Source organism: Chlorella variabilis (genome assembly GCF_000147415.1).
Source record: "Chlorella variabilis unplaced genomic scaffold CHLNCscaffold_4, whole genome shotgun sequence".
In the NCBI taxonomy this organism is placed as follows: domain Eukaryota; kingdom Viridiplantae; phylum Chlorophyta; class Trebouxiophyceae; order Chlorellales; family Chlorellaceae; genus Chlorella; species Chlorella variabilis.
In genome coordinates, this window is record NW_005435084.1 from 1399859 (window position 1) to 1423239 (window position 23381).

Here is a 23381-nt window from a genome sequence, read left to right on the forward strand (position 1 = left end):
CTGCCGGGCAATCAGTGTGCATTTTGGGGATCTCTGGATCTTTACAGTGCACTTCTACGTCTTCCAGGCGCCTGCAAAAGAGTCTGTCCCTGCCAAGACACAGCAGTCGACGGGGTGATCGAGGAGCCCTGGGCTGTGGATTGGCAGACTAGTGCGGCACCATGGAACCCGCCATGTTTGCGGCAGCCCCCCAGGCGGGCACCTTCATGCCGCACCAGACGCAAGGGCATGTGTGAGTGACGGCCCTGCATGCGGTGCAGACCCACGGCACGGGAGCTGGACAGTGGCGTGGCACGGGCGGAGAGCGCTGGGGCGGCCGCATGCTTGCTCAAGACCGGTGGCGCCGGCGCCTGCTGCCTGGCAGCGGCGGCTGGCGCAGGCGGCAGGCTACTGGCTGGCCGCGGGCAGCTCAGCGGCACTCGTGCCTCCCCCTGTGCGCAGGCTATGCTGCCTGTGCGGCACCTCCATCACGCCCAACCCCACCAACATGTGCGTCAACTGCATCCGCACCCAAGTGGACATCACCGAGGGCATCCAGAAGCAGGTCACGGTGCTGTGGTGCAAGAGCTGCGGCCGCTACCTGCAGCCGCCCAAGCACTGGCTCAAGGCGGACCTGGGTGGGTGGCGCGCCGCGCCGCTGCTCTCGCGCCCTGCTCGCCGCTGGCCGCGTGCTGCGCGGTCGTTGCCAGCCTCCGCGGCCCTTCTCTCACCTGCTCCCTCGTCTCTTTGTCTTGTCCTGCCCACAGAGTCCAAGGAGCTGCTGACGTACTGCATCAAGCGGGTCAGGGGGCTGTCCAAGGTCAAGCTGGTGGATGCCGCGTTTGTGTGGACAGAGCCGCACAGGTGAGGGTGGCCGCCTGGGCGGCGCTGCGGCATGCTGCAGGTCCTGCATTGCGGCCTGGTCTGGCCCTTCCTCGCGGCACCCCTGCCCACATGCCGTCATCCATCTGCACCTGCAGCATGCGGCTCAAGGTCAAGCTGACCATCCAGGGGGAGGTGCTCAACGGCGCCATCCTGCAGCAGGTGGGCAGGTGGATGCGTCGGCGGAGGCGGCCCTGCATGCCACCGCTCCGCAGCATGTACTGCTGTGCACCTTGCCGCTTGCACATTGCCCCCAGCAGCCCTCATGGTGCCTGCATTTGCTAACCGATCCCGTTGTCCCCTGGGTACCCATCCCCGGCTGTGTGCCTGCAGTCGTTTGTGGTGGAGTATGTTGTGGAGCGCTACATGTGCCCCACCTGCAACCGCCAGAACGCAAACCCCAACGCATGGGTGGCATGCGTGCAGGTGTGGCTCCGGCGACAGCCCGGGGCAGGCAGCCCGCCCTCACACATTGCATGCCTGGTGGCCGTATGCAGCTGGGCTGACGCTGCCGCCAATGCGGCTGCCATGCCTGGCCATGTTCGTCGCGGCCTGCTGCTGAGCCTGTATGGCTGGCGTCCTCTGCCTGCCCGCCGTGCGCCTGCCCGCAGGTGCGCCAGCACGTCAGCCACAAGCGCACCTTCTTCTTCCTGGAGCAGCTCATCCTGAAGCACAGCGCCGACGAGTCATGCGTCAACGTCAAGGAGATGCACGAGGTGTGTGTGGGGGGGGGGGGGGGCTGGTGTGTGTGTAACCACGCAGCTGGTGGTGCGGCCAGGCATGGGCATGTCAGCTGTGGACATTGGTGGAGGGAGGTGCAACAAGCACTCCCTGCACCAGCCACGCTCCACGCCGACACGCGCCCTCCTCCCCTCCCCTCCTTTCTCTCACTTCTTCCCCGCAGGGCGTCGACTTCTACTTTGCCAACCGAGCCCACGCCATCAAGTTCATCGACTTCCTGCAGACGGCGGTGCCCATACGCTACAGGTGTGTGTGTGTGTGGTGGTGGGGGGGTGGGGGGGATGGGGGGGGCGCGGCGGCGGAGGGGTGGAAAAGCCGTGCATGCAGCACTTTGCTTGCCTGCCTGCCATGAGGCCTGCTGGCTGCAGCATCGCCCTTTGCCACCCCAACCCCACAGTAAGTTCACACTATTACTCTCCCCTCCTTCCCATCATTGTGCCACAACCATGCGCCTGTCCCCTCCTTGCTCAAACTCACACACACACCACCACCCACCAACCGCGCGTGCAGGCACGACAAGCAGCTGGTGAGCCACGACGTGCACACCTCCAACTACAACTACAAGTACACCTTCTCGGTGGAGGTGGCGCCGCTGTGCAAGGTGGGGAGGCTGGGTGGGGCTGGGCTGCGGCTGGGAGGGCGGGCTGGGAGGTCGGGAAGGCTGGGCTGGTAGCGCGGTGGGAGAAGGTGGCGGGTCGCTGCGCCCTGCGGAAGCCACGAGCCCGGTGATTACACGTGTTTGCTTATGTCCAATTGCTGTCGGATCCCCCCTTGCTGGGGCGCATGACCGACACCAAACGTGGAATGAGGGCCTGCCCTGCTGCATGACCGTGCACTTGCCAGAACTGCTGCTGCATGTGCGCCACGCAGCAGCGCCTGCGTCATCTTCCGCTGCCACCCTCTCTCCCCGCCACCACCCCTGCTACCCATCCCCTCCTCCTCCCGCATTGCAGGACGACCTGGTGTGCCTGCCCGCCAAGCTGGCGGCCTCGCTGGGCAACATCGGGCCAGTGGTGGTGGTGACCCGCGTCACCAACGCTATCACCCTCACAGACCCGCTCAGCCTGCGGCAAGGTGGGGGAGGCCGTCTTGCGGGGCGAGCACCGCAGAGGGCCGCCTCCTTGTGCCCGCGCGCCTCGCCCCCGTGCTCTCGCTGCCCTCACGTTGCCCTCTGTGCTCCCCCTCCGCCCCTCGTCTCTTCCCACCCCTGCAGCGGTGCTAGAGGCGGGCGCCTACTGGCGCAACCCGCTGAAGCCCATGATGGGCAGCCGCCAGCTCACCGAGTTCTACATCCTCGACTCGGAGGTGGTGGCGCCCACAGGTGCGTGGGTGCGGGTGTGGGGGGTGGCGGCGGCCGCACCTGTGGGCCGGGCCTGCAAGGGCCTCGCCACGCTGCCTGTGCTGCGTGCCTGCCCGCCTGCCCAGCTGTGCGCTGCCTGCCGACCTGTGCGTGCCTGGCCGCCCCATGCGCTGGCGCGCAGGCGGGTATGGACACAACCCTAAGTGGGCGCTGGCCAGCTGCGAGGTGGCGCGTGCCGCAGACTTTGGGTCAAACGACCAGGTGGGTGGGTGGGTGGGCGTGTGCTGCGATGTGGTGGGGCCCAGGGGAGGTGGATGGATGCGGCCAGCGGGGTGCGTGGTGCCGCGCAACCGCGCCCCGGCCCATCCCAGCCCATGCGGCGCCCCCCCCCTCGCTTCCCCTGCAGACCTTCTTTGCGCGCACCCACCTGGGCCACCTGCTGCACGCGGGCGACTCGGCTGTGGGATACGACGTGGCCAACGCCAACCTGGTGGACCCGGAGCTGGAGAAGGCGGTGCACAAGGTGGGCGGGCGCGGGTGTGCGGGCGGGCGGTGTGTGGTGGTGCTGCTGATGTGTGCGGGGCCCTGTGTGCGGAGAGACGGCCCTGGCTGCGGCCTGCTGTGCTGAAGCCGGCCCCTCCTGCCGGCTCCGACGCTGGCGCTCGGCACACGGCACTACTGTCCCAGCCGTCAAGTGTGTGAGCAACACGTGCGCGCGCACGACACCCCCGCAGGGCCTGACGCTGCCCGACGTGGTGCTGGTGCGCAAGTCGTATGAGGAGCGGCGGCGGCGGCGGCGCGCGCGCGGCGACCAGCAGCGCGCCTGGCGCCTCAAGCGCCTGGCGGTGGACGTTGGGGAGGAGGAGGCGGCGGCGCAGAAGGCGGCGGCGCAGCAGCCGCACCACGGGCGCGGGATGTCCAGCCTGGAGCAGGAGCAGGCGGACCTGGAGCGCTTCATGCAGGTGGGGTGGGGGTTTGGGCTGGCTGGCAGTGCGGTGCACAGCCCAGTCTGTGGTGGAGGGGAGGCGGCCTGATGCGGGGGGGCGCGTGACCACCTACCGTTGCCGCCACCCGATTTTGCCATCCTGCCATCTGCCATTCTGGCCTTGCCCTGCTCTCTCCCTCACTCACCCACCACGCACACGATTCTTTCCTCCCGTGCCGTGCAGGAGCTGGAGGAGGACCCCGACATGCGTGCCCGCGTGGCGCTGTACCGCGACCCCAACTACCAGGCAGCTTCCGCGGCGGCAGCGCCGCGGCAGCAGGCGGCCATGTCCGACACGGGTGCGGTTCTTGCTGGCCGCTACCTGCCTGCTCACTCAGTGTGCAAACGCATGGGTGTGCCTGCTGATGTGCTGCTGGCTGGCAAGGCTGCTGACTGTCCTTTCCACCACCCCTGTGTTCCTGCAGACGAGGAGGATGGGGATGTGCCTGAGGTGCCGCTGGAGGAGCTGCTGGATGACCTGGCGGCCCTGGGGCTGGACGAGGATGAGGAGGAGCATGGCGGCGGCGGCAGGCATGGCGGCGGCGGCGGCGATGCCATGATGGAGTGAGGGCGTCTGCTGTGGTGGCGGCATAGCAGCGGCGCATTGGCTGCTGCTGTCGCCGGTCAAAGCTGGCGAATCGCCCGCCCCTGTAGATTGTTGGCGCTTTCCTGCCCTCCCTCCTGTGTGCCATGCCCCCCTACTCTTGATTGTGCTCATCCGATATCCGTTGCCACACCTGCTCTTCCCCCATTTTTTTGCTCACACTGGCGCTTGCTGCAACGTGTTCGTGGGACAGCAGAAGCCTGGCCTGCCGCATCTGGGGGCAGGTGCCGCACAGCTCTTGGGTTGCACGCACCGCACCCTCTGCAGGCCCACATATCCATACCACAGTTATACAAGGGGATGGTAAGATGGTAAACTGGAGGCAAGGAGGTGAGGGGTCCCCATTCCAATGGCTGCTGCATCCCGCACGCTGCGACAGCAGGGCGGCGGGGGAAGACAAACTCGGCAGCCCGCCTTCGGCCCCAATCGCCGGCTCGTTCCTTCCTCCCTGTCGCGACTGGAGGTCGCGGTTGCTTGCTTAGCCGCTCCAAACGTCGTGGGCCGGTCACCATCACCGTGATGGCTGGGCTTCTCAGCGAGCTGCTGGGCCGCCTGTGGGCCCTTGTCAGCCTGCTGTGGCACGCGGTGGCAGCGCGCATTGGCAATGGACCCGCCAAGGCGCCGTCAGCGGGGTCGTCGAGGCGGGCCGAAGCCCGCCGCCAGCGGCGCCGCCAGGCAGCCAAGGCAGCTCCAGGGGCAGCTGCGGTGCCGGAGCCAGCAGCAGCACCAGGCAAGGCAACACCTGGCGGAGCAGCACCACAGGCAGCCGCGGCGCCGAAGCCAGCACCCTCTGCGCCAGCTGCAACAGCAAGGCCTGCAGGCGCTGCGCCGCCGTCGGACACAACTGAGTCTGAGGAGGAGCCAGAGGTGGCGCAGCAACCGTCCTGGGCCGCTGCTGCCATGCCCAACTCCTGGGCAGCGCTGACAGCTGCAAGCGTCAAGGCAGAGGAGGCGCAGTGGGAGGTGGCGCGCAGCAGGAGGGCTCCACAGAAAGGCGCCGCCACGATGCACGGCGGCGGCTCCGCCTCCGGCAAGCCTGGCGCAGCCACGTCGAAATCTGCGGCAGCTACAGCGCAAGGCCAGCGCCGCCGCGGCGAGGTGCGCGTGTGCGAGCGGCCCGACTGCGGCGCCGAGGGGCGCGGGTTTCGCAAGTGTGCGCGCTGCGGCCGTGTCGCCTACTGCACCCCTGCCTGCATGGCCTCCGATTGGGAGCGGCACCAGGTGCAGTGCTGCTGAGATAGATTGTCCCTTTCAACCCAGCTTTGCCTCGGTTTGCTTGCTTCCACCTCGCTCCGCTTTGTGTGCATGTCCAGCCTGCCTGCCAACCGGCTGCAACTGGCCTCGACGCCCAGAGATTTATGTGGCATTAGGTTGAAGGCGGGAGAGCGGAAAAGGCGGCTGCATGTCTGCAGGGAGACTGCAAAGTGACTGACCAGTGTAGGAGGGCAATCAGAGCCATCAATCAAGGGAACATGAACCAGGGCTCCAGAGGATTGCTGGGGATTCAATCCCATCACTTCTATCTTGGCGGCGCTGACGGGGCAGCCGACCCCAAAAGAACAAAGGCGCACCTTTGATCTCTGGTAGTTACCAGGAGTAGCATCGTCTCACCAGGCGCAGATTCAGCGCAGAGAGCACCCCCACAAGGGTCGTGCACCGGGCCGCCCCATCTCTGCCTGGACCGTGGGCCGATATGCAAACCTTAGCAGCCGATCAGGGGCGCTGCCGGTCAGCATGCGCCCCCAAGCTGCCCGGCCTGCCAGGCCGAGTGCTCCGTCGACGGAGTGCAAACCGGCTGAGAGCTCCAGAGGCGTACCGGCCGCACCTCGGGGCCACCGGAAGCCGCCCGACAGCGACTATAGTCAGGGCGGCGGCAGCAGCGGAGGGCGCCACTGCGGCGGCAGCAGCCGCGAAGAGCGCTGCCGCCGCCGCCGCCTCCTCGGCCCCAGCACCCAGCACGCAAGTTGGCACCCCGGCACCCAGCGTGCCTGGTATTGCAGTGGCACCAGCCATCAGCAGCAGCACCAGCACCAGCACCAGCAGCAAGGCTGCCGTGACCAGCGCATGGCCTTGCAAGGGCGGCGGGCTGGTGGGTGCTGCTGCATGTTGCTGCCAGAGCCTTGCATCGTCGCATTGGCACCTGCTGGCCCACCACTGCCGGCAGCAGCCGACCCCGTCACCCTGGCGCAACGCCCTTGGCCCCTTGCAGGTCCAGATAGTGCGCCAGGGCGGCAACCAGCAGGACCAGCTGAGCATCCAGCTGGACACAAGCCTGGGAGGCAGCAGCAGGGTGCCGCCCGGCTCCACCGTGGAGCTGCACTGGTGAGTGCTGGCGCCGCCGCCGTCGCTGCTGCTGCTGCCACGGCTGCTGCTGCCATTCTACTGCTGGCTCCCAGCAGTGTGGACTGCACAGTGCTGCCGCTGCTGCTGCCGCCCAATCTACCTGCCCAGCCCTCGGGCCCCAGGCCTGGCCAGCCAGCACACCTGCCACCGGCTGCCCCTCTCTGGCCCTCCCCGCCCGCAGGGGCGTGTACCGCTCCTCCCCACACCTGTGGCAGCACCCTCCCGAGGTGGTGCCCCCAGGCAGCAGCCGCGACGAGCGCTCCGGCGCCATGTGCACCGCCATGGCGGCGGCCGACGAGGGCGCCACCCACACCGTGACGCTCAGCGTGCCCTCCACCCTGGCGCCGCTCACCCTCGCCTTTGTCATCTGCGTCACGCCGCCCGCCGCCCAGGCCGACACCTCCAAACGCCCTCCCCGCCGCCACTTCATCACGCCCCTGCACGGCCGCCACTTCTCGGCCCTGATCGGCACAAGCGGCGGCAGCGCCGCGCGGCAGGGCGCCACGCTGGAGTCCAGCGGCTCGCCGGCGGCGGCACCGGGCGCCGCACCAGCCCCCGGCCCCTCCTCAGTCCTGGCCCGGGCTGGCGGCGCCGCGGGGCAGCAGCAGCAGCAGCAGCACACCGTCAACTTTGCGGTGCGGTGCCGAGGCGTCGACCGCGTGTCGCTGGTGCTGCTGCGCCCGCACGGGGTGGGGCAGGGCGGGGAGTGGGGCATGCTGGAGGTGGTACTGGACCCGGTGCTCAACCGCAGCGGAGACATGTGGCACGTGGCAGGTGCGCTGCTGCATGCTGACGCAGTGCGAGCAAGGGGCTGGTGGGTGTTTGGTGGCTGGTGGGGTGGCTGCGTGGGAGGCAGTTGGGGTTGGGGGGCGCTGGGCTGGGGCACTGCCCTGGCAGCAGGAGCGGCAGCAATCACCGAAGGTCCCACGATTGCTCGCGTCTGCCCCTCCTGTGCCTGCAGTGGAGGGCCTGCACAGCCTGGACGGCCTGTGCTACGGCTGGCGGGTGGAAGGGGATGTGGGCTGGGAGTCGGGCTACCGAGTGCAGCCATGTGCGCCGCCGCTGCCCCTGCTGCTGCCACCGCCGCTGCTGCTGCTGCCGTGATGCGCGCTGGGATGAGAGGGGATTGCTGAACCGCCCCCTGGCCTCTGCTTCGGCACTCTGCCGGCCTCCGCACAGCCACCAGACCTCCCACCTGGTGTGCACACCCCTCCACCTGCACCCTACTGCAGACCAGCTGCTGCTGGATCCCTACAGCCCCTCCCTCCGCTACTTCCCTGCTGACATGGCCACAGAGGCCTCAGCCCTGCCCCTGCCCATCATCACGCTGCCCGACGGCAGCAGCCGCGCGGTGCTGAGCAGCCTGGAGGGCGTGGCGGCGGCGGCAGAGGCGGGGCCCGCGGCGGTGGCGGCCGCGGAGCAGCTGTTTGTGCCTGGGCCGGGCCACTCGCTGGAGGAGATGCGGCTGCTGGAGCTGGATGTGCGCACCTTTGCGCAGGGTGAGTGGGGAGGGACGGGCGCGTGCCTGTGTCTTGTGTACGGCTGGGTGTGCCGTGGTGGCCAGGCAGTGCGCAAGCGGGCTGAGCCTCTGCCCCGTCCCCACTTTCCCTTGTCGCGGTCATCATGCTGCCCAGGCTGCATCTTTTTGCCTGCTGTGCATGCCACCCACCCGACTCACCCACCCGCCCCCCCGGGTTGCCATGCGCAGGCAAGGGCGTGCAGCACCCCGGCACCTTCCTGGGCGTGGCGGAGCGGGTGGGCCACATCAAGGCGGTGGGGGCCAACACGGTGCTGCTCACACCCAGCTACGCCACAGCCAAAGGTATGTGTGTGTATGCGGGTTTGCAGGCAGGGTGGTGCGTGTGTGGGTGTGCACCAAGGCGTGCCGCTGGTTGGCTCTTGCTTTCGCCCACCCCCTCCCTCGGCGCCTTTCCCTCCCTCCCCTCACCCCTCCCTGCACCCTCCCCGCGCAGGCATCGGGCTGATGGCCCGCGCCGCCGTGCACTACATGGCCGCCGACCCGCTGCTGGCGTGCGCCGCGGGCGACAGCAGCGCGGCGGCGGCGGCCGAGTTCCGGGCCATGCTGTCGGCGCTGCACGCCGCCGGCATCGAAGTGCTGCTCATGGTGGGCTGGGCAGGGGGTGCGCTTGGTACTCGTAGTCGGTCCATGCAGCGCCCGCCAGGCTGCCGGGAGTGCAGTTCCTCGTGGCCAGCGCGAGCGAGCGAGAGAGGCGCACGCTCGAGGTGCCCCCCCTGCAATCACACACACACACACACACACACACACACACACACACACGCGCGCGCGCCCTCCCACCCCGCAGCTGGACCTCACCTTCACCGCCGAGGGCACCGACACCTCCCCCCACACCCTCTGCCTGCGCGGCCTGGACCACGCCGCCCACTACCGCGCCAACGGCGTGCTCAACTGCGGAGACCCCGCCACACGCTCCTACCTGCTGGACGTGCTGCGCCACTGGGCGGACGTGAGGCGGCGCAGGCGGCGCGGGCGCCTGCGACTGGGGGTGCTCGGGGTGGAGCTTTGTGCCTGGGCCTGGGCCTGGGATGCACCCGGCGCGCTGCCTGCCTACCCTGCGACCTGCTGCTTCTCACCGCCCGGCCCGGTTTGCCTGCCTGCCCGGGGTGCAGGAGGGCGTGGACGGCTTCTGCTTCATCAACGCCGAGAACCTGGTGCAGGGTGGGGCGCCGGCCGGCACCCGACTGCCTGCACACACCAACCGTTGCACAACCTGCCCCCAGGCTTCGCCCACCGACTCTTGACACTCCCCACGCCGCCATGACCTGCCCGCCACCATGCAGACCGCTTCGGCACAGTGCTTGACGCGCCTCCGCTGGCGGAGGCTGTGTGCCACGACCCGCGCCTCCGCGCCCTCAAGCTGGTGGCCCTCGCCTCCGACGACTCGCTGCTGCCGCGCGGCGGCGCCCGCGGCTTCCCGCACTGGGCGCTGTGGATGCAGCGCAACACGGGCTGGGGCGCCGACCTGCTGGCGTACATGGCGGAGGGTGAGGGCGTGGTGGTGGCGCGGGTGGTGGTGTCGAAGTGGCTGTGGACTGGTGTGGAGGTGGCGGCTCCCGGCCCGGTGTGTGGATGGCTAGGCCGCAGCTGGAATGCCTGGCCAGCAGGCCAGCCTGGGCCATCGCTGATCAAGACACGCACGCTCGCCCGCTGCTGCCTGCCTGCGTGCAGGCACCTCGGGCCTGCTGACGGCGGTGGCGGGGCGGCTGATGGGCAGCGCCGCCGTGTTTGACGCTGACTGGGCCTCCGGCCTGCCGGGCAACCTGGCGGCAGGTGCGCTGGAGGCAGCACAGCGGGCAGGGCTGTGGTGGCGCTTTTTGGGCTGGACGCGGGGTTTCCGCTCCCTGGCCCATTTGCAGCGACCTGCTTCCCCTGATGCATGCACCGAACGCCCCCTCATGCAGGCCGCCGCCCCGCCTTTGGCATCAACAGCATCACCGTGCTGGGCCGCCAGTCGCTGCCGGAGCTGTGCGCCGAGGCGGCGGAGCTGGCGGCGGCGGCGGTGGCCTACGGCGGCGCCCGCGCGCCGCCCCCCTCCGCCGCCACCATCTCCAAGTCGCTACTGGCGCTGGCGGTGCTGTCGCTGGGGGTGCCCGTCGTGCCGCAGGTGGGCTGGTGGGGCTGGGGCTGAGGTGCTGGAGCGGCTGGGCAGCCTGGTCTTGCGGCTGCACTGAGCGGACGGCTCTGGGCCTGCCGAGCAGCACGTGCCGCTGCTTGCGCGGCTGGATGGCAGCCCCGGCAGCCCACTGCCTGCCTTCCCGCCTCCACCCCGCCCCCCTTGGCCCTTGCGCCCTGCCCCCCTCGCCTGGCCGGGTGCAGGATGCGGTGGCCGAGCTGGCGGCGGCGCACTTTGTGGGCGTGCTGATGCGGCTGCGCCGCCGCCTGGCGCCGCTGCTGCTGCCGCCGCGCTTCGACTCGCCGCGCGACATCCGCTGGCACGCCGCCGACGCCTCGGTGGCGCCCATCTGGGATGCTGAGCTGGCGGGCGAGGCGGCGGGCAGCGGCAAGCTAGACACCAGCTTCCTTGCCTTCTCGGGTGCGCGCCGGCCTCGCCGCCGCTGCTCGCTGCGCCCCTCTTCGTGGGGGCTGCTTCTGTTTGCTTTTGTTGGTCATGCTCTGCAGAGTGTGTGGGGCCGCAGGGGCAAGGCCTCTCACCCCCTCTCTCACCCGCCTGGCCCCCGCCCGCCTGACGCTGCCGCCGCCGTGCCCTCGCCGCAGTGCGCGGCCCCGAGGGCCAGTCGGTGTATGTGGGCGTCAACCCGCACCCGCACCCTGTCACCGCCAGGCTGCCGCCGCCGCCGGTGAGGGCGGCTGCGCCTCCCACTGTCCTCCCCAGCTGGGCCCGAATGCTGCCAGGCTGCCAGGCGCTGGCGGCTGTGCTGGATGGCAGACTGCGTATCCCGGCTGCTCAAGATAACCTGCCACGAGGCAGCTGCATGCTGAGTTTGCCCGACGTGTTGCGCATGGCAATGGACCCCTCCACGCTGGCTCCCCCCTGCCTGCAGCCGGGGCGCGTGTGGGAGCGCATCGTCGACACATCCCGGGCGGCGCCGGATGATGCGCTGCTGGAGGGCGGGGAGCCAATCACGTGTGTGGGAAGGGGCCAGGCAGATGTTGGGGGACTTGCCATGAGGCCCTCTGCATGACAAGCGTGTTCATGCAAACCCACAAGCCCATTTGGTGCTAGTTTCACTTGGGCTATCATTGATTACACTCACACAGCGTGCGCGGCCCTCTTGCCTGCAGCGGCGGCGTGTATCAGCTGGCCTCCAAGGCAGTGCTGGTGCTGCAGACGGCAGTTGTGGAGACCCCTGGCTTCCAGGCGCAGCAGCAGCAGGCATACCCGGCAGTGCAGCAGGCGCAGCAGGTGCCGACGTACGCGTCCCCGCAGACACAGACCTCGCAGCTGACGCCTCAGCAGCTGCAGCTGCGACGCCTGTTGCTGACCCAACAGCAGGAGGCGGCACAGGAGCAGACGCCTGGGCCGCAGCCGGGGCAACAGCCATGGCAGGGGCAGGATTCGGTGCAGCAGCCCTGGCAGCAGTAGCTGCGCCCAACAACAGTCGGTGCTCGGCGCCACCTTTTTTGCTCTGCTCTTTGATTTTGTAGATGCTGTTTTGCCACAAACCAATCGAGCTCTCAATCTGATTTGATCACCACATGTACGGCGACCTGTTTTCTTGCTCATCAGCGCGCCTGGCGTTGCAACAACTATCCCCGTGCGCGTTAGACACGCATCATATATCAAGCGCTTGCAAGCCCGGGCAGTGTTCCGCATTGATTTTCAGAGCCATAGGCTCTGAATCTCGATGGTACATGCTAGGGCAAGGTGGATTTCCACTCCGTGGAAAAGGGGCTGGCGGCGGCATCAGCGGGGGGTGGATGAAGTCGACGTGGCATCCTCCGAGACTTGCTTGCAGGCGTCATCCGGCCCAAACCGACACTTTGCTCGGTGCGGGGAGCCCAGGGCTGGAGGTGCCGGGCTCCTGAGCGCGGTTTGGATACAGCACAATTTGCGTCAGGAAGATGGTACAGCTACGAGCGCTGTTTTTCGCGCTGCTGCTGTCTTGCGCTCTGCGCGGCAGCTCGGCATCAGGACGCCGGCTGGCGGGGCTGTTCGATTGGTTTGGGGAGGACCAGGAGCAGCCCGTTGCGGCCACGGACCCCTCCTACGTTAGGCCCATACAAACCTACAGTGAGTGCCGCAGCACCCAGCGAGCCGGTCCAGCCGCATGCCATCCATGTGCCTGCCGCCGCCCGACGCCGCCTGCAGACCCCATGACTGCCACCACGGCCTACGCACTTCAGTACGTGCTTTCCGGGCAGTCGGGCAAGGTGCCCAACCAAACGGTGCAGCTCACCAACGGCGCCGTGCAGCTGTTCAGCCCGTGGGAGGGCGACCTGGTGCTCGTCTTTTCCACGAGCAGCGGCGCCAAGGCGGAGGCCGCCACGGGAGGCAAGCGCGTGCCCTTCCTCCAGCCCTTTGTATACACCGCCGAGGGTCCTGCGCCGGTGGTGGACGCCTTCTCCTCCCTCCTCTCCCCCACCGGCGCCACCAAGGGGGAGGGCCCGCTGGCGGATGTGAGCTGTGCCAGCGGCTTGGGACTGCGACTGCTTTGCGCCCGGCTGCTGCCGCTCAGGTGCAGTGCAGCTCGTCTCCAGCCAGCCCTGACCCCACTGCGCATGGCTGGTTGCAGGCGGTGGGGGCGGTGAGCGGCGGCCGAGAGCTGCACCGCATTGTGTGCACGGGCGCAGACCCGGGGGGCGCGGAACTGGCAGCGCTGTGCGGCCCCTGGGCGGCGCTGCGCTACCCGACCGCCAACGCTGACGTCATCACCTTTGGGGATTCATGGGTGGGTGGCGCAGCCTGCTCGCATGGCTTGGATGGGCTGGGGGTGGCACCGCCATATGTGCGCCTCACTTGCATCGAGTATTCACACCCGCATGCTGCTGCAGAGCCCCGCCTACAACCCGCCGTTCTCCTGGGCCTTCCAGCAGCTGGTCACCCTGCACTACCTGTGGCCCTTCGACCTGGCAGCCATCCAGCCCAATGCAACCGCCGGTGCGCCATGCTGGGTGGCATGCATACACACGACAGTAGGCCTCCTGCTGCTGCCTCACATTGCTCGCCCATGCCGACGCGTTCTCTCTCCCGGCCTGCGTGTGTTGCAGCAGACCCACTGCTGGCGATGGCCGAGGCTGTGAACCCTTTCATCAATGCCGAGACAGTCGCCCAGGCGGTGGCAGTGCCCAGCCTGCCTTCCTGGGTGCCCAAGGCGTACGAAGGCTGGGACCCCGGTGCGCAGGCAGGGGTGCCTGCGCAGAGGTGCACGCAGAGCGCATGCGCAGTGCGCTGGCTTGAACCTCCTTGCTGCCCTCCGGTCTCCCAATGCAGAGGACGCTCTGGGGGAGCTGGGGCCGGCTGTGAACCTGCCAGAGGAGTACCAGGTGCGTGTTGCCCTCCTGATCATGCTGCCCTCCAGCGGCATGGCTCTGGCCCCTGCTGCCGCTCCCCTGCCTGACCAGTGGCAGCCATCCAACCTGCCGGCTCCTCTTTGCGCTGCCCTCCCTTGGCGCAGCTGCCTGAGAGCGAGTGCCCTCCCATCCTTTGCAAGACGCGGGAGGCCCTGGCGCTCAGGTGGGCTGCGCGCATGGGTGGGCGGGTCGGCAGAGTGTGCGCCCATGCATGGAGGCAAGGCACGAATGTTGCAGACAGAAGATTGCTGTGGCTCTCTCGGTGCTGGCAAACCCTAAATCTGCCATTGACGGTCCCCATCTGCCCGCCTCACTCAACACCGCACGCAGCTGCCTGGGCTTTGGCAAGGACGCAGACTATGGGACTGACGTGTTTGAGGACATGCCACACATCATGATGAAAGATCCCGAGACAGACGGCGATGCCGTGGTGGCATGGTGTGTGCCCTGCGCTGCCATCTGCCTGCCTGCCGGGGCGATGCTCCTGGCCGTGCAGCCCATGCACGGCAGCGGTGGTATCGACGCCGCGCCGCCTGTTTTGACTGCTGCTCCCTGTGCAGGAACGAGAGCAGCGCCACTCTGTACCTGCTGTTCAAGTACACCGAGGAAAGTGAGGATTGGCTGATTGATGCCCAGGCCACACAGAGCGAGGACTTCACCACCGCCATTGCGCCCTTCTCCCAGGCCCCGCCGGGAGACCGCCTCTCCGATGTGGTGCCCGACGTCGAGGTGCACAGCGGCTTCTGGCGCCAGTTCTCCAGCCTGGCCGTGACGCCCGTGGAGGAGGGCGCCAAGTCGTGCCTGCTGGGCGTGCCCATGTCTGCCCTGCTGGATGCGGTGTGCAACCTGACGGGCGGCACCACCCCGCTGCGCGTCGTCAGCAGCGGCTTCAGCCTGGGGGCGGCGCTGTCGGAGCTGGGCGGCGTGTGGGCGGCGCAGCTGTGGCCGGGCGCGGATGTGACGGTGGCCAACCAGGGCGGGCCGATCGTGGGGGACGAGAATTTCGTGATCCTTGCCCAGGCCACCTTTGGTCGAGCCTACAAGTACGTTAAGTGCTGTACTGTAGTAGCAAATACTCTACTGCGCTGGGCTGGCTTGCTGCTGGCTGTCGGTGCCCTGCGACAGTGGCACCTTGGAACACCTTCCGCACTGCCCCATGCACCTGCAAGCAGGTATGTGTACCGTCTGGATGAGGTGCCCTCCATCCCGCCCCTCCCCGACTACCACCAGAGCCGCAGCAGCATCTGGATTGTGGAGGATGCAGATGGGAACACAAACGTGATGCTGCAGGTGAGGCTGCGGCGGCAGGTAGTGGGGGGGGGTGGAGGGAGTGCAGCGGGCACGCTCCCAACCAGCCTGTCTCCACCACGCATTTTTTGCTTTGCTAAGAAGAAACAATGCGAATTGCCTTGGTTCTGTGCAGAACCGCCCCAACCTTGAGATTTGGGAGACGAATTGGTGAGTGAAGTGCGTGCTTGAAGCTTGTTGTCAGTCAGTCATGCCACGGCCACGCTGCGTCCCACCCGTCCATACCTGCATGTACCTGCGCAGGAACGACCATACATGCGATTATTGGGATGTTCCTGACTCGCCGACAAATGAGACGATCGTCGGCTATGTTCCACAGGCAAGGCCTTTGTTTTTGTGGTGAATGCATTCCGTTGCCGGCCAGCGCAGGGCAGGCGAGGTGGAGTACGATACCCTCCACTGACAGCTTCGATTTCCCTATTTTGCTGTGCTGCAGTTGTTGAACGCCACACGCGTGGTCGTGCCCGCATGGGTGTTCAATGCTACCGTCGCCAAGTAATGGGCGATCCTGGCATGGGTTGTCTCATTGCGCGCCCATGCAAGTCGCCGCCGGCGCCCCAATTGATTTTGAGCCTTTCGTGCACTTCTTTTGATGTCTATTGACATCACAGTATCAAGTGACTTTATTTTGACCGTGACTGTCTGATTCAACATTGCAGCTTCAGCAGCATCAGTCACATGCGGAGTGCTAGTCACGCGGAGCTTACCATGGACGCATCCTGCTCCTCAGAGCAGGGGCCGCAGGGATGCGTCGCGATGCGCCGCCACCCACTCACGGATCATGCCGCGCACGTGGGCCGTGCCCACCACCGCCACCACGTTGCGCGGCCCCGCCAGCGGCGCATACTGCCCCGCCCCCTGCCCCACCGGGCACGCCCCCGGCTCACCGCCCTGCGGCATCGCGTACTGCAGCACCGCGCCGCCGCCCGGGACGCGGGTGGCCACGTAGGCGGGCGTGAGGCCCTCCGGCCTGCCGCTGGCGGCCGCCGCGATGCTGCGCGCCATGTAGGCGTCCCTGCGGTGGATGATCGGCTCCATGGCGCCCGGCCAGCTCAGCAGCGCATCCTCTCCCCACAGCTTCACCAGGGGCGCATCCACAGAGGCGGCCTGCAGGGGCGGCGGTACGTATGGGCCGGTGGCCAGGCCGCTCCCAGCGCTGTCCACACCCGCACCAAGCAAGGTGTGTGTGTGTGTGCAGGCGCCGGCCACAGTCTCACTGTCTGCTACCCAGCCTGGCAGCACACGCCAGCGGCAGGCACACCTGCAGCGGCTCCTTGAGCCTCACTGTGTCCTCAATCTGCTGAGCGCTCATGCCCGCAAACCGGGCCACCTCAACCAGGGGGGCCACCACCGGCGCCAGCGCCAGCGCCAGCGGCAGCACGGCCGCCGCCAGCACTGCCGCCGGGCTGCCCGGAGCGCCCGAGTCGAGGAGTCCCTGGGAGATGACGACGGCAGAGGCGGCAGAGGCGGCCAGCCCGCCGGCCAGCGTGGGCAGGGAGGAGGACAGGATGGCGTCGGCCAGGCGCCGGCCCGTGGCGTCGGCGGGGGCGTCCCCCAGGTGCACCTGCGGTGTGTGTGTGCGGCGAGGGCAGCGTGGGTGTGTGGAGGCACGGTGGGGCGCGTGGTTGCGCAGGCCCCAGGCGCAGGCGCAGGCGCAGGCGCAGGCGCAGGCGCAGGCACCACCCGCAAGGCAGGCAGCTGGCCGCAGCGCTGGCCTCCGGGGAGCCCCGCTGGCCAGCCGGCCCTGCCCACCTGTGAGGCCCCCGCCGCCACCGCGGCGCGCAGCGCCACCCGCCAGGCCTCCCCGGGCGCGATGCCCACGCTGCGCCCCGCTGCCCCCTGGTACTTGGCGTAGGTGGAGGTCAGCAGGCTGGCCAGGGCGTTGCCGCCGCCGCCGGCGCCGTTGACTGCGGCGGCGCTGGCCGCGCCCTGCGCCAGCTGCTCCCGGCTCCAGGGCGCCACCTCGGCAAGCTGGCTGGCGCTGAGCTGCTGCTGGCTGCCGCCGCCTGCCAGGGCCGCGGCCGCCGCCTCGGGCGCCTTGCTGGCAGCCCCCAGCTGGAAGCCGGCGCCGGCGCCGGCGCTGGCGCTGGGCGCCTGCCGGCGCGGCGCCTGCCGCCTGAACGCCTTTATGCCGGGCCCTGCCCCGCCAGTTGCCGTGCCTTCCAGGCCGGTCAGGCTGCGCTGCTGGCCTGCGCGTGGGGCAAACAGGCAGGCAGGGGGGCCGGCAGGCAGGCGGGATCAGGTGTGCACAGCCTGCGCCCTTTGCCTGCCAACCAAGCTGCCAAGCATCAGCCCCAGCACAAGGATCGACATGGCTGATAGCGGCACCACCAGCCCACACACCTGCAGGCACTGGCCTCAGCACCGCCGTCGGCTTGCCCGCCTCCACTCCCTCAAACACGACATCGACGCCGTCTGGCTGCCCCTCCAGCAGCACCGCCCGCGCCGCAAGGTAGGCAGCCACGCCGGGAGCGGCCGCCGCCGCGGCCGCAGCCGCCGCGCGGGCTTGCACGTCGTCTGTCGGCGCCGCCAGCCCGCCCTCCGCCCGCACCGACAGCTGCTGCACAGCTGGCAGCTGGCGTGGCGCCACCACATACTCCACCTCGCCCAGCGGCGCCACAGCCTGCAGCCCGCCGCCGGGCAGCAGCGCGAATGCGGGGGCGGCGGCAGCGGTGGGCGGCTTGGCCGCCACACGCACGCTGCGGAACAGCCCTGCAGGAGGCCGGGGGAGCAGGGAGGGGCGGGGCATGTCTGGTTTGCAAAACACGGTGCAGGCGCAGGCGCCACGCCCACGCTGCGGATCGGCAACCTGCTGCATCCATTCATGGGGTGACCCCCGCCGGTCAGCCAGCCACCCAGCCAGCCAGCGCCGCCCTGCAAGCCCAAGCCCCAGCGCTGCCAGCCCCAGCCACCGCCCTGGCGCTCACCCGTGGCCAGCAGGGCCACAGCGTCGTCCTCAATGTCGGCAGCAGACACGGGGGCGCAGCCGCGGCCCTTGAGCCCGCCCGCCAGCTGGGCGGCGGTGGGCCAGCCAGGGGCCGCCGGCACGCCGCTGATGGTGAGGCGGGGCGTCCACCAGGACTGGGGCGGCGGCGCGTCGGGGTCTACCAGCAGGCCGGTGCGGTCCTTGCAGAGCTGCGGGGGAGGGGCGGGGCGAGGGGTGTGCGCATGGGGAGAGCTGGGGCATGTGTGCAGGCAGGTGGCTGGGTGGGCGGGCAGGTGGCGGCTGCTTCGTTGCAGCATGGCATGCGGCGCGCAGGGGCATGCACGGCCGTGGCGTTTGCTGGGCACGCACCTCCAGCAGCACAATATCTGCAGGCAGGCACACAGGGGGGGCGCCGCATGGGTCGAGACGGCATCCAGCGCAGAAGCAGCGCCAGGCAGGCGGCCAGCATGACGCTGGCCTCCAGTCCCATGCAGTGTGCGTTCCAGCAGCTGAACATGAGGGTCCAGTGCACTGCCCCAAACACCTGTTGGGCCCAAGAGCTACATTCTGCACTCTCACCTGGCCGCACCAGGCGGATGAGCTGCTCAATCTCCCGGCACGACTCCTTGCTGACGTGGCTAATGCCCAGCACGTATGCCGTGGCGCCCTCCGCCGTCTGCAGCACCGCCGTGGTGTTGCGCAGGCTGGGCGGCAGCTCTGCGGCGGTGTGGAACTGCGGCGGAGCGCTGGCGGGCGGCGCGGCGGCAGCCTGGGCGGCGGCGCGGCATTGGCGCCTCGCTGCGGGTGCCGGCCGCCGGTAGGGCAGCCGGCGGCATGTGGGTGCTGTCGTAGACGCTGGCCAAGGCAGCCCCGCCCTGGCCAGACTGCCGCCACCCATGTCGGTCTCGAGTGGAGCGCTGGGGCTGTGCAATGGATTTGCGACTGCGCCAGTAAGCTTTCAAATCAATCGCCGGGCAATTAGAGGCCAGCTCCACTCTTGATTTCAGGCCCATCCAACCAGTGTTTCTGGCCCTCGTGGCAGCTTTGGCGATGGGCGGGCGATGAGGACTGCTGTCGCGTCCAAATTTCGCCAATCAGCTGGCGATGGCACATTGAGGATTGGCGAAATGCGGGGGAGCCACCCTTGCGCCTGGCACAGCGCAGCGGCCACATGCGGCGCCGCTGTTGCTTTGTCGGCACTTGCCTCCCTTTTGGGGGACTGGGGGCGAAGCCCCCAGCAAGCTGGCGCTTGTTTAACACTATGGAGTGAAGTTCCTGAGGAAAATTGGCCATTTCTCCTCAAAATATTGGCGATGTCAGTCATGGGGGCTGGCGACGCGCTGGCGATGTCGCCCCGCCGCCTGCCCTCATTTAGCCAGCCCTGGCTGGCGATGGCCTTCGGCCAATCGCCAGCCAGAGCCGTTTTTTGCCCGATTTCGCCAGCATTTGGCGATTTCGCCAGCTTTCAGAAACACTGCATCCAACTTCATCTTTGCCGAGCTGGCATCGCCGCGCTCCCCGCGCAAAATCCCTTCAACGCGCAGGAAGCACATGCGTTTGGTCCAGGCACACGGTCTCCGGAGCTCGTCTGGAGCCGCCACCGTGCGAGACAATCTGCAAGATCCGCTCGCTGAGAGCAGGCCCAAGGGACCCTTCATATCGCAATTCAGCATCCTACCTCCGTGAATAGAACTTAGGTGCGCGCCTCCGGGACTGCGCCGCTGCATCTCTCTCTGCCAATTCAAGGAGGATTCGCCAGTCCTCCGGTGCTGCTCTCGTGTGCATACCCTAGCGCTTATGCTCGCGCCGCCGTGCAGGCTCGCGCGCACACTCGCAAGGCCTTCCCGCCAAGCCGCCAAGTGGCGGCGGCTGAGCTACCCACCCACCGCCGAAGCGGCGCAATGGAGGACAGCCCACTGAAGCACGAGCTCACGCGGCTGCGAAATGAGCTGCACCTCAAGTCTGTGGAAATCCAGGTGAGCCAGCAGGCGCGGCTGCCTGGGGGTCGAGCAGGGAAGGCTTGCCACACTGCTCGCTGCCGCCAGCTCACCCAGCCCCTCCCGTGTGCTTGGATCCCTTGCAGGAGCGTTCGGTTGAGATAGCCACGCTGCAGAAGCAGCTGGGGGCGGCCAGCCAGGGCGCGCAGCGGGCGGAGCAGCAGCTGGAGGCCACTCGCGACCGCCTGCTCAGCGCGCAGCAGGAGGCCGAGTCGACCAAGCGCCAGCTGGCCGCCGCACAGGTGGGCGCCGCCGCCGGTCTGCCCGGCCCGCCCTTCCCCATCGCTTTTCTGGCACCCTCCCAGTGCTCCTCTCTCCCGCAACCCACCCTTGCCAACCCTGTGCCGCTCCCTCCCTTCTTCTCTCCCTCCCACGCCTGTCCGCAGCACGAGCGGGACGAGCTGCGGCGGGAGGCGGAGGCCACGGCGCGCGGCGCCATGAAGGCGCTGGACCGCGAGACGCAGGCCGTACGCGACCAGCTGGCGGCGGCGGAGGCCGCGGTGTTGCGCTCCCGCGACCTGGAGAGCCAGGTGGCGGCGCTGCGCAAGCAGCTGGCGGCGTCGCAGGAGGAAGCGGCCACCCTGCTGGTGAGTGCGGCGCGGGGGGGTGGGAGGGCTGGACAGGGCAGAGGTGCCAGGGCTGGAGTGGAATGGGCAGTGCATGCCATCCAGCCTGCCTTGCAACAAAGGGGGCATGCCCTGATGCCTCCCCTCCCCATCCCTGCCATCCAACCGACCGCCGGGGCCGTGCCTCCCTCTGCCTGCAGCGCCAGCAGCGCGCGGCGCAGGAGGAGGCGGAGGAGGCGCGGCGGAGCATGCAGAAGCAGAGCCGCGAGCTGGGCAGCACGTCAGACTACCTGGCGGGGGTGATGAGCGAGCTGGCGGTGCGCCACGTCAGCACGTGCCACATCAGCATCCCGTTCTGCACAGCTGGTGGAAGAATAGGCGGGCGGTGAGCCCGCTCCGCTCCCACCCTGTGCTCTGGTCTTGAGTTGCACTCCTGCTGGGGATGCTGGTGCCTGCAGGCCACCCAGGACTCCCTGCAGACAGTGAGGCAGGAGAACAAGGTGCTCCAGGAGCGGGTGGTGCAGGCGGCGGCGGGCCGCGGCGCCGCCGTTGCCTCGAGCGCAGGTGAGGGGGAGGGAAGAGTGGAGCCGCGCTCGCGCGTTGCAGAGGGCTCGCAGCGGGCATGCTGGGCTGCCACCAGAGCATGTGGGCCATTGCCTTGCCAAGTCGCTCTATCCCGACGCCTCTCCTGTCCCCCTGCAAATGCAGCAGCAGCCGCCGGCAAGGCGCCGGGCCCGGTGGCTGTGGCGCCGGCGGTGCCATGCGCGAATGGCGACGGCACGGCCGCCGCCTCTGCGCACGCCGCCCTGCAGCAGGCCCTGCAGCAGCTCAGCAAGCGCACGCAGGAGGTGGGAGAGCTGAAGAAGCAGCTGCAGGCGGCGCAGCTGGCGCAGGCAGCCGTGGTGGCGGGCGGCGGCGGCGGCACGGATGCTCTGGACAGCGCGGCGGCTGCGGCTGCGCCAGCAGCGGCGGTGGGCGGCGGCTCTGGGCCCGCCACACCCGTTGTGGAGGGCGTGGAGGCGTCGGCGGCACCAGAGGCAGCCGCGCCGGTGGCACCAATGGTGGCGGCGGCCGTGCAGGCAGCAGAGGCTGCGGCCGGCAGCATGCCAGGCGCCGCCCCGGGAGCAGGCTCGAGCTCCGGCCCCGCCACGCCCGCCGTCGAGGGCGCTGCTCCTGCGGCAGCAGCGCCCCCCGCCACCGCGTCTGTCGCCCCGGTGCCGCCGCTGCCGGCACTGCAGACGATCGGTCCCAGCCTGGATGCCAGCGGGGCGCCGCTGCCTCGCGACCTGCCTGCAGCCCACACACAGATCATGGCCCTCCAGGAGCAGGTGGCACGGCTGAGGCAGCACCTGGCGGACGCCGCCGCTGCGGGGGCGCACAGCGACGACGACGAGGATGAGGAGGGGTCGAGCGACGACGAGGGCACCTCCCACTGTGAGCCAGCGCCGGCTGCCAGGCAGCGACGCCCGGGGGCCAGCCCTGCCGCCCTCCTGCCTGCCTTGCAACGGCAGGGCACCACGCCATGCCTGCGCTGCCGCTCACAGGCGCTGGTCGCCGCTTGCCGCGCCTCCACCCGTCCCTCTTGCCGCGCCCCCACCCCATCCGCCCCTCTTATGCAGCTGCCCGCCACTCGGCCGCCACATCGCCCACCGGCGCCACCGCCACCTCCCGCGGCGCCGCCTCGGCGCTGTCCCCCACCGAGCAGGCGGCTGAGGAGCGGCGGCGCAACGCCCAGCACGGCCATGTCGGCACGCTGTGGCTGGGCGGGTGGGTGGAGGGCGGGGGCGAAGCGTTTGTGTGTGTTGTGTGGCCGAGCCGGCTGCTCCCCTCCTGCTCTCGCATTGGTGCCCCTGCTTTCTCAGCTGTGTGCTGGCTGAGCACCTGCTGCCTATGGCTGTGCATTGGCCCTCACCTCCCTCCACCCTTCCTGCGCGTGCAGGCAGCGGCAGGCATACCACATGGCCCAGTCTGCAGGGCTGACCAAGGAGGCGCTGGCATCCATGATCGACAGGCTGCTGCAGGTGGGGCGGCGGCGGCGGCGGCGGTGGGTGTGGAGTGTGGGTGGGGCCGGGATAGGGGGTCGTGCAGCTGGGGCAGAGGCTGGTGGGCGGGGGGAGGGTGGGCCACAGGGATGCACACACAGCACATGATGCGGGGCAGGCCAGCAGGCCACCCCGCCTCAGCCTCCACCCTCGCCCACCTCCCCACCCCCCTGCCTCCCCGCCCCCCCTGCAGTCGCGCGAGGAGCAGACGCGGCGCCCGCGCAGCTCCCGCGGCGCCGCGCAGCGCTCGGGCAGCACCCCCCGCGGCGGCGCGCCCGCCAGCGAGGGCGGCGGCAGCGCGGACGGCGGCGGCGGCGGCGGCCGCGACGACACCGCTCTGTGGGAGGAGGCGACGGCCATGCTGCGCAACGAACTCATCCGCCTGGGCCAGGAGGCGGCTCGCAAGATGGAGGTGCGCGGGCGGAGGGAGCACGCTTGGGCGGTGGGGGGGCTGTGGTGCTGGCGGCTGCACGCTGGCCTGGCGGGCCTGGCATGGAGGGCAGAGCCGGAGAGAAGAAGGGGCATGTGAGCGCAGCGCCGGGGGAGGCACGAGGGAGTGCGCCCGTGCCGATACAACCCCGGCAGTGCCCGCGGTGCCAGCTGGCAGCCGCCCGCCACCCCTCATTGTTGCCCTCAGCGCCCCGCCTCACCGCCCGCCATGCTGGCGCCGCCGCCGCCGCAGGAGAACGAGCGGCT

At 69.2% G+C, this 23381-nt stretch overlaps 5 protein-coding genes across 5 annotated transcripts in view; 4 read left to right on the forward strand and 1 right to left on the reverse strand.

The window, feature by feature from the left end:
* Positions 1–161: 161 nt before the first annotated feature.
* On the forward strand, positions 162–4455 carry CHLNCDRAFT_142211 (hypothetical protein; the record flags this gene model as incomplete). Its single annotated transcript, XM_005850057.1, has 15 exons — positions 162–232; positions 442–617; positions 747–843; positions 960–1023; positions 1195–1287; positions 1473–1577; positions 1766–1848; positions 2113–2203; positions 2556–2676; positions 2816–2923; positions 3084–3163; positions 3309–3425; positions 3637–3864; positions 4072–4186; positions 4313–4455. The coding sequence occupies 15 exons, from the start codon at positions 162–164 to the stop codon at positions 4453–4455; spliced, it is 1692 nt and encodes a 563-aa protein (XP_005850119.1).
* Positions 4456–5010: 555 nt separating this feature from the next.
* Positions 5011–11918, forward strand: CHLNCDRAFT_142212 (hypothetical protein; the record flags this gene model as incomplete). Its single annotated transcript, XM_005850058.1, has 16 exons — positions 5011–5712; positions 6701–6813; positions 7016–7608; positions 7796–7885; positions 8067–8333; positions 8543–8656; positions 8808–8959; positions 9159–9320; positions 9484–9532; positions 9655–9858; positions 10043–10144; positions 10276–10478; positions 10691–10907; positions 11090–11172; positions 11377–11459; positions 11618–11918. The coding sequence occupies 16 exons, from the start codon at positions 5011–5013 to the stop codon at positions 11916–11918; spliced, it is 3435 nt and encodes a 1144-aa protein (XP_005850120.1).
* Positions 11919–12397: 479 nt separating this feature from the next.
* Positions 12398–15653, forward strand: CHLNCDRAFT_142213 (hypothetical protein; the record flags this gene model as incomplete). Its single annotated transcript, XM_005850059.1, has 11 exons — positions 12398–12566; positions 12645–12952; positions 13069–13224; positions 13328–13433; positions 13544–13669; positions 13767–13819; positions 13951–14009; positions 14177–14284; positions 14407–14889; positions 15019–15136; positions 15591–15653. 11 exons carry the CDS (start codon positions 12398–12400, stop codon positions 15651–15653), a joined length of 1749 nt encoding a protein of 582 aa, XP_005850121.1.
* Positions 15654–15880: 227 nt separating this feature from the next.
* CHLNCDRAFT_57092 (hypothetical protein) lies at positions 15881–19404 on the reverse strand (the record flags this gene model as incomplete). Its single annotated transcript, XM_005850302.1, has 8 exons — positions 15881–16261; positions 16416–16718; positions 16907–17343; positions 17498–17866; positions 18082–18289; positions 18450–18466; positions 18660–18878; positions 19281–19404. 8 exons carry the CDS (start codon positions 19402–19404, stop codon positions 15881–15883), a joined length of 2058 nt encoding a protein of 685 aa, XP_005850364.1.
* Positions 19405–19486: 82 nt separating this feature from the next.
* Positions 19487–23381, forward strand: part of CHLNCDRAFT_57093 (expressed protein) — a gene marked incomplete at its 3' end in the record, with an annotated part of 4639 nt that continues 744 nt past the window's right edge. The window contains exons 1-10 of the mRNA XM_005850060.1: positions 19487–19777; positions 19898–20056; positions 20164–20319; positions 20464–20664; positions 20844–20969; positions 21102–21207; positions 21352–22077; positions 22263–22410; positions 22583–22664; positions 22879–23097. Of these exons, the coding sequence (XP_005850122.1) occupies positions 19982–20056; positions 20164–20319; positions 20464–20664; positions 20844–20969; positions 21102–21207; positions 21352–22077; positions 22263–22410; positions 22583–22664; positions 22879–23097 (1839 nt within the window). The 5' untranslated portion in view covers positions 19487–19777; positions 19898–19981. The remainder of the gene's footprint in view (positions 19778–19897; positions 20057–20163; positions 20320–20463; positions 20665–20843; positions 20970–21101; positions 21208–21351; positions 22078–22262; positions 22411–22582; positions 22665–22878; positions 23098–23381) is intronic.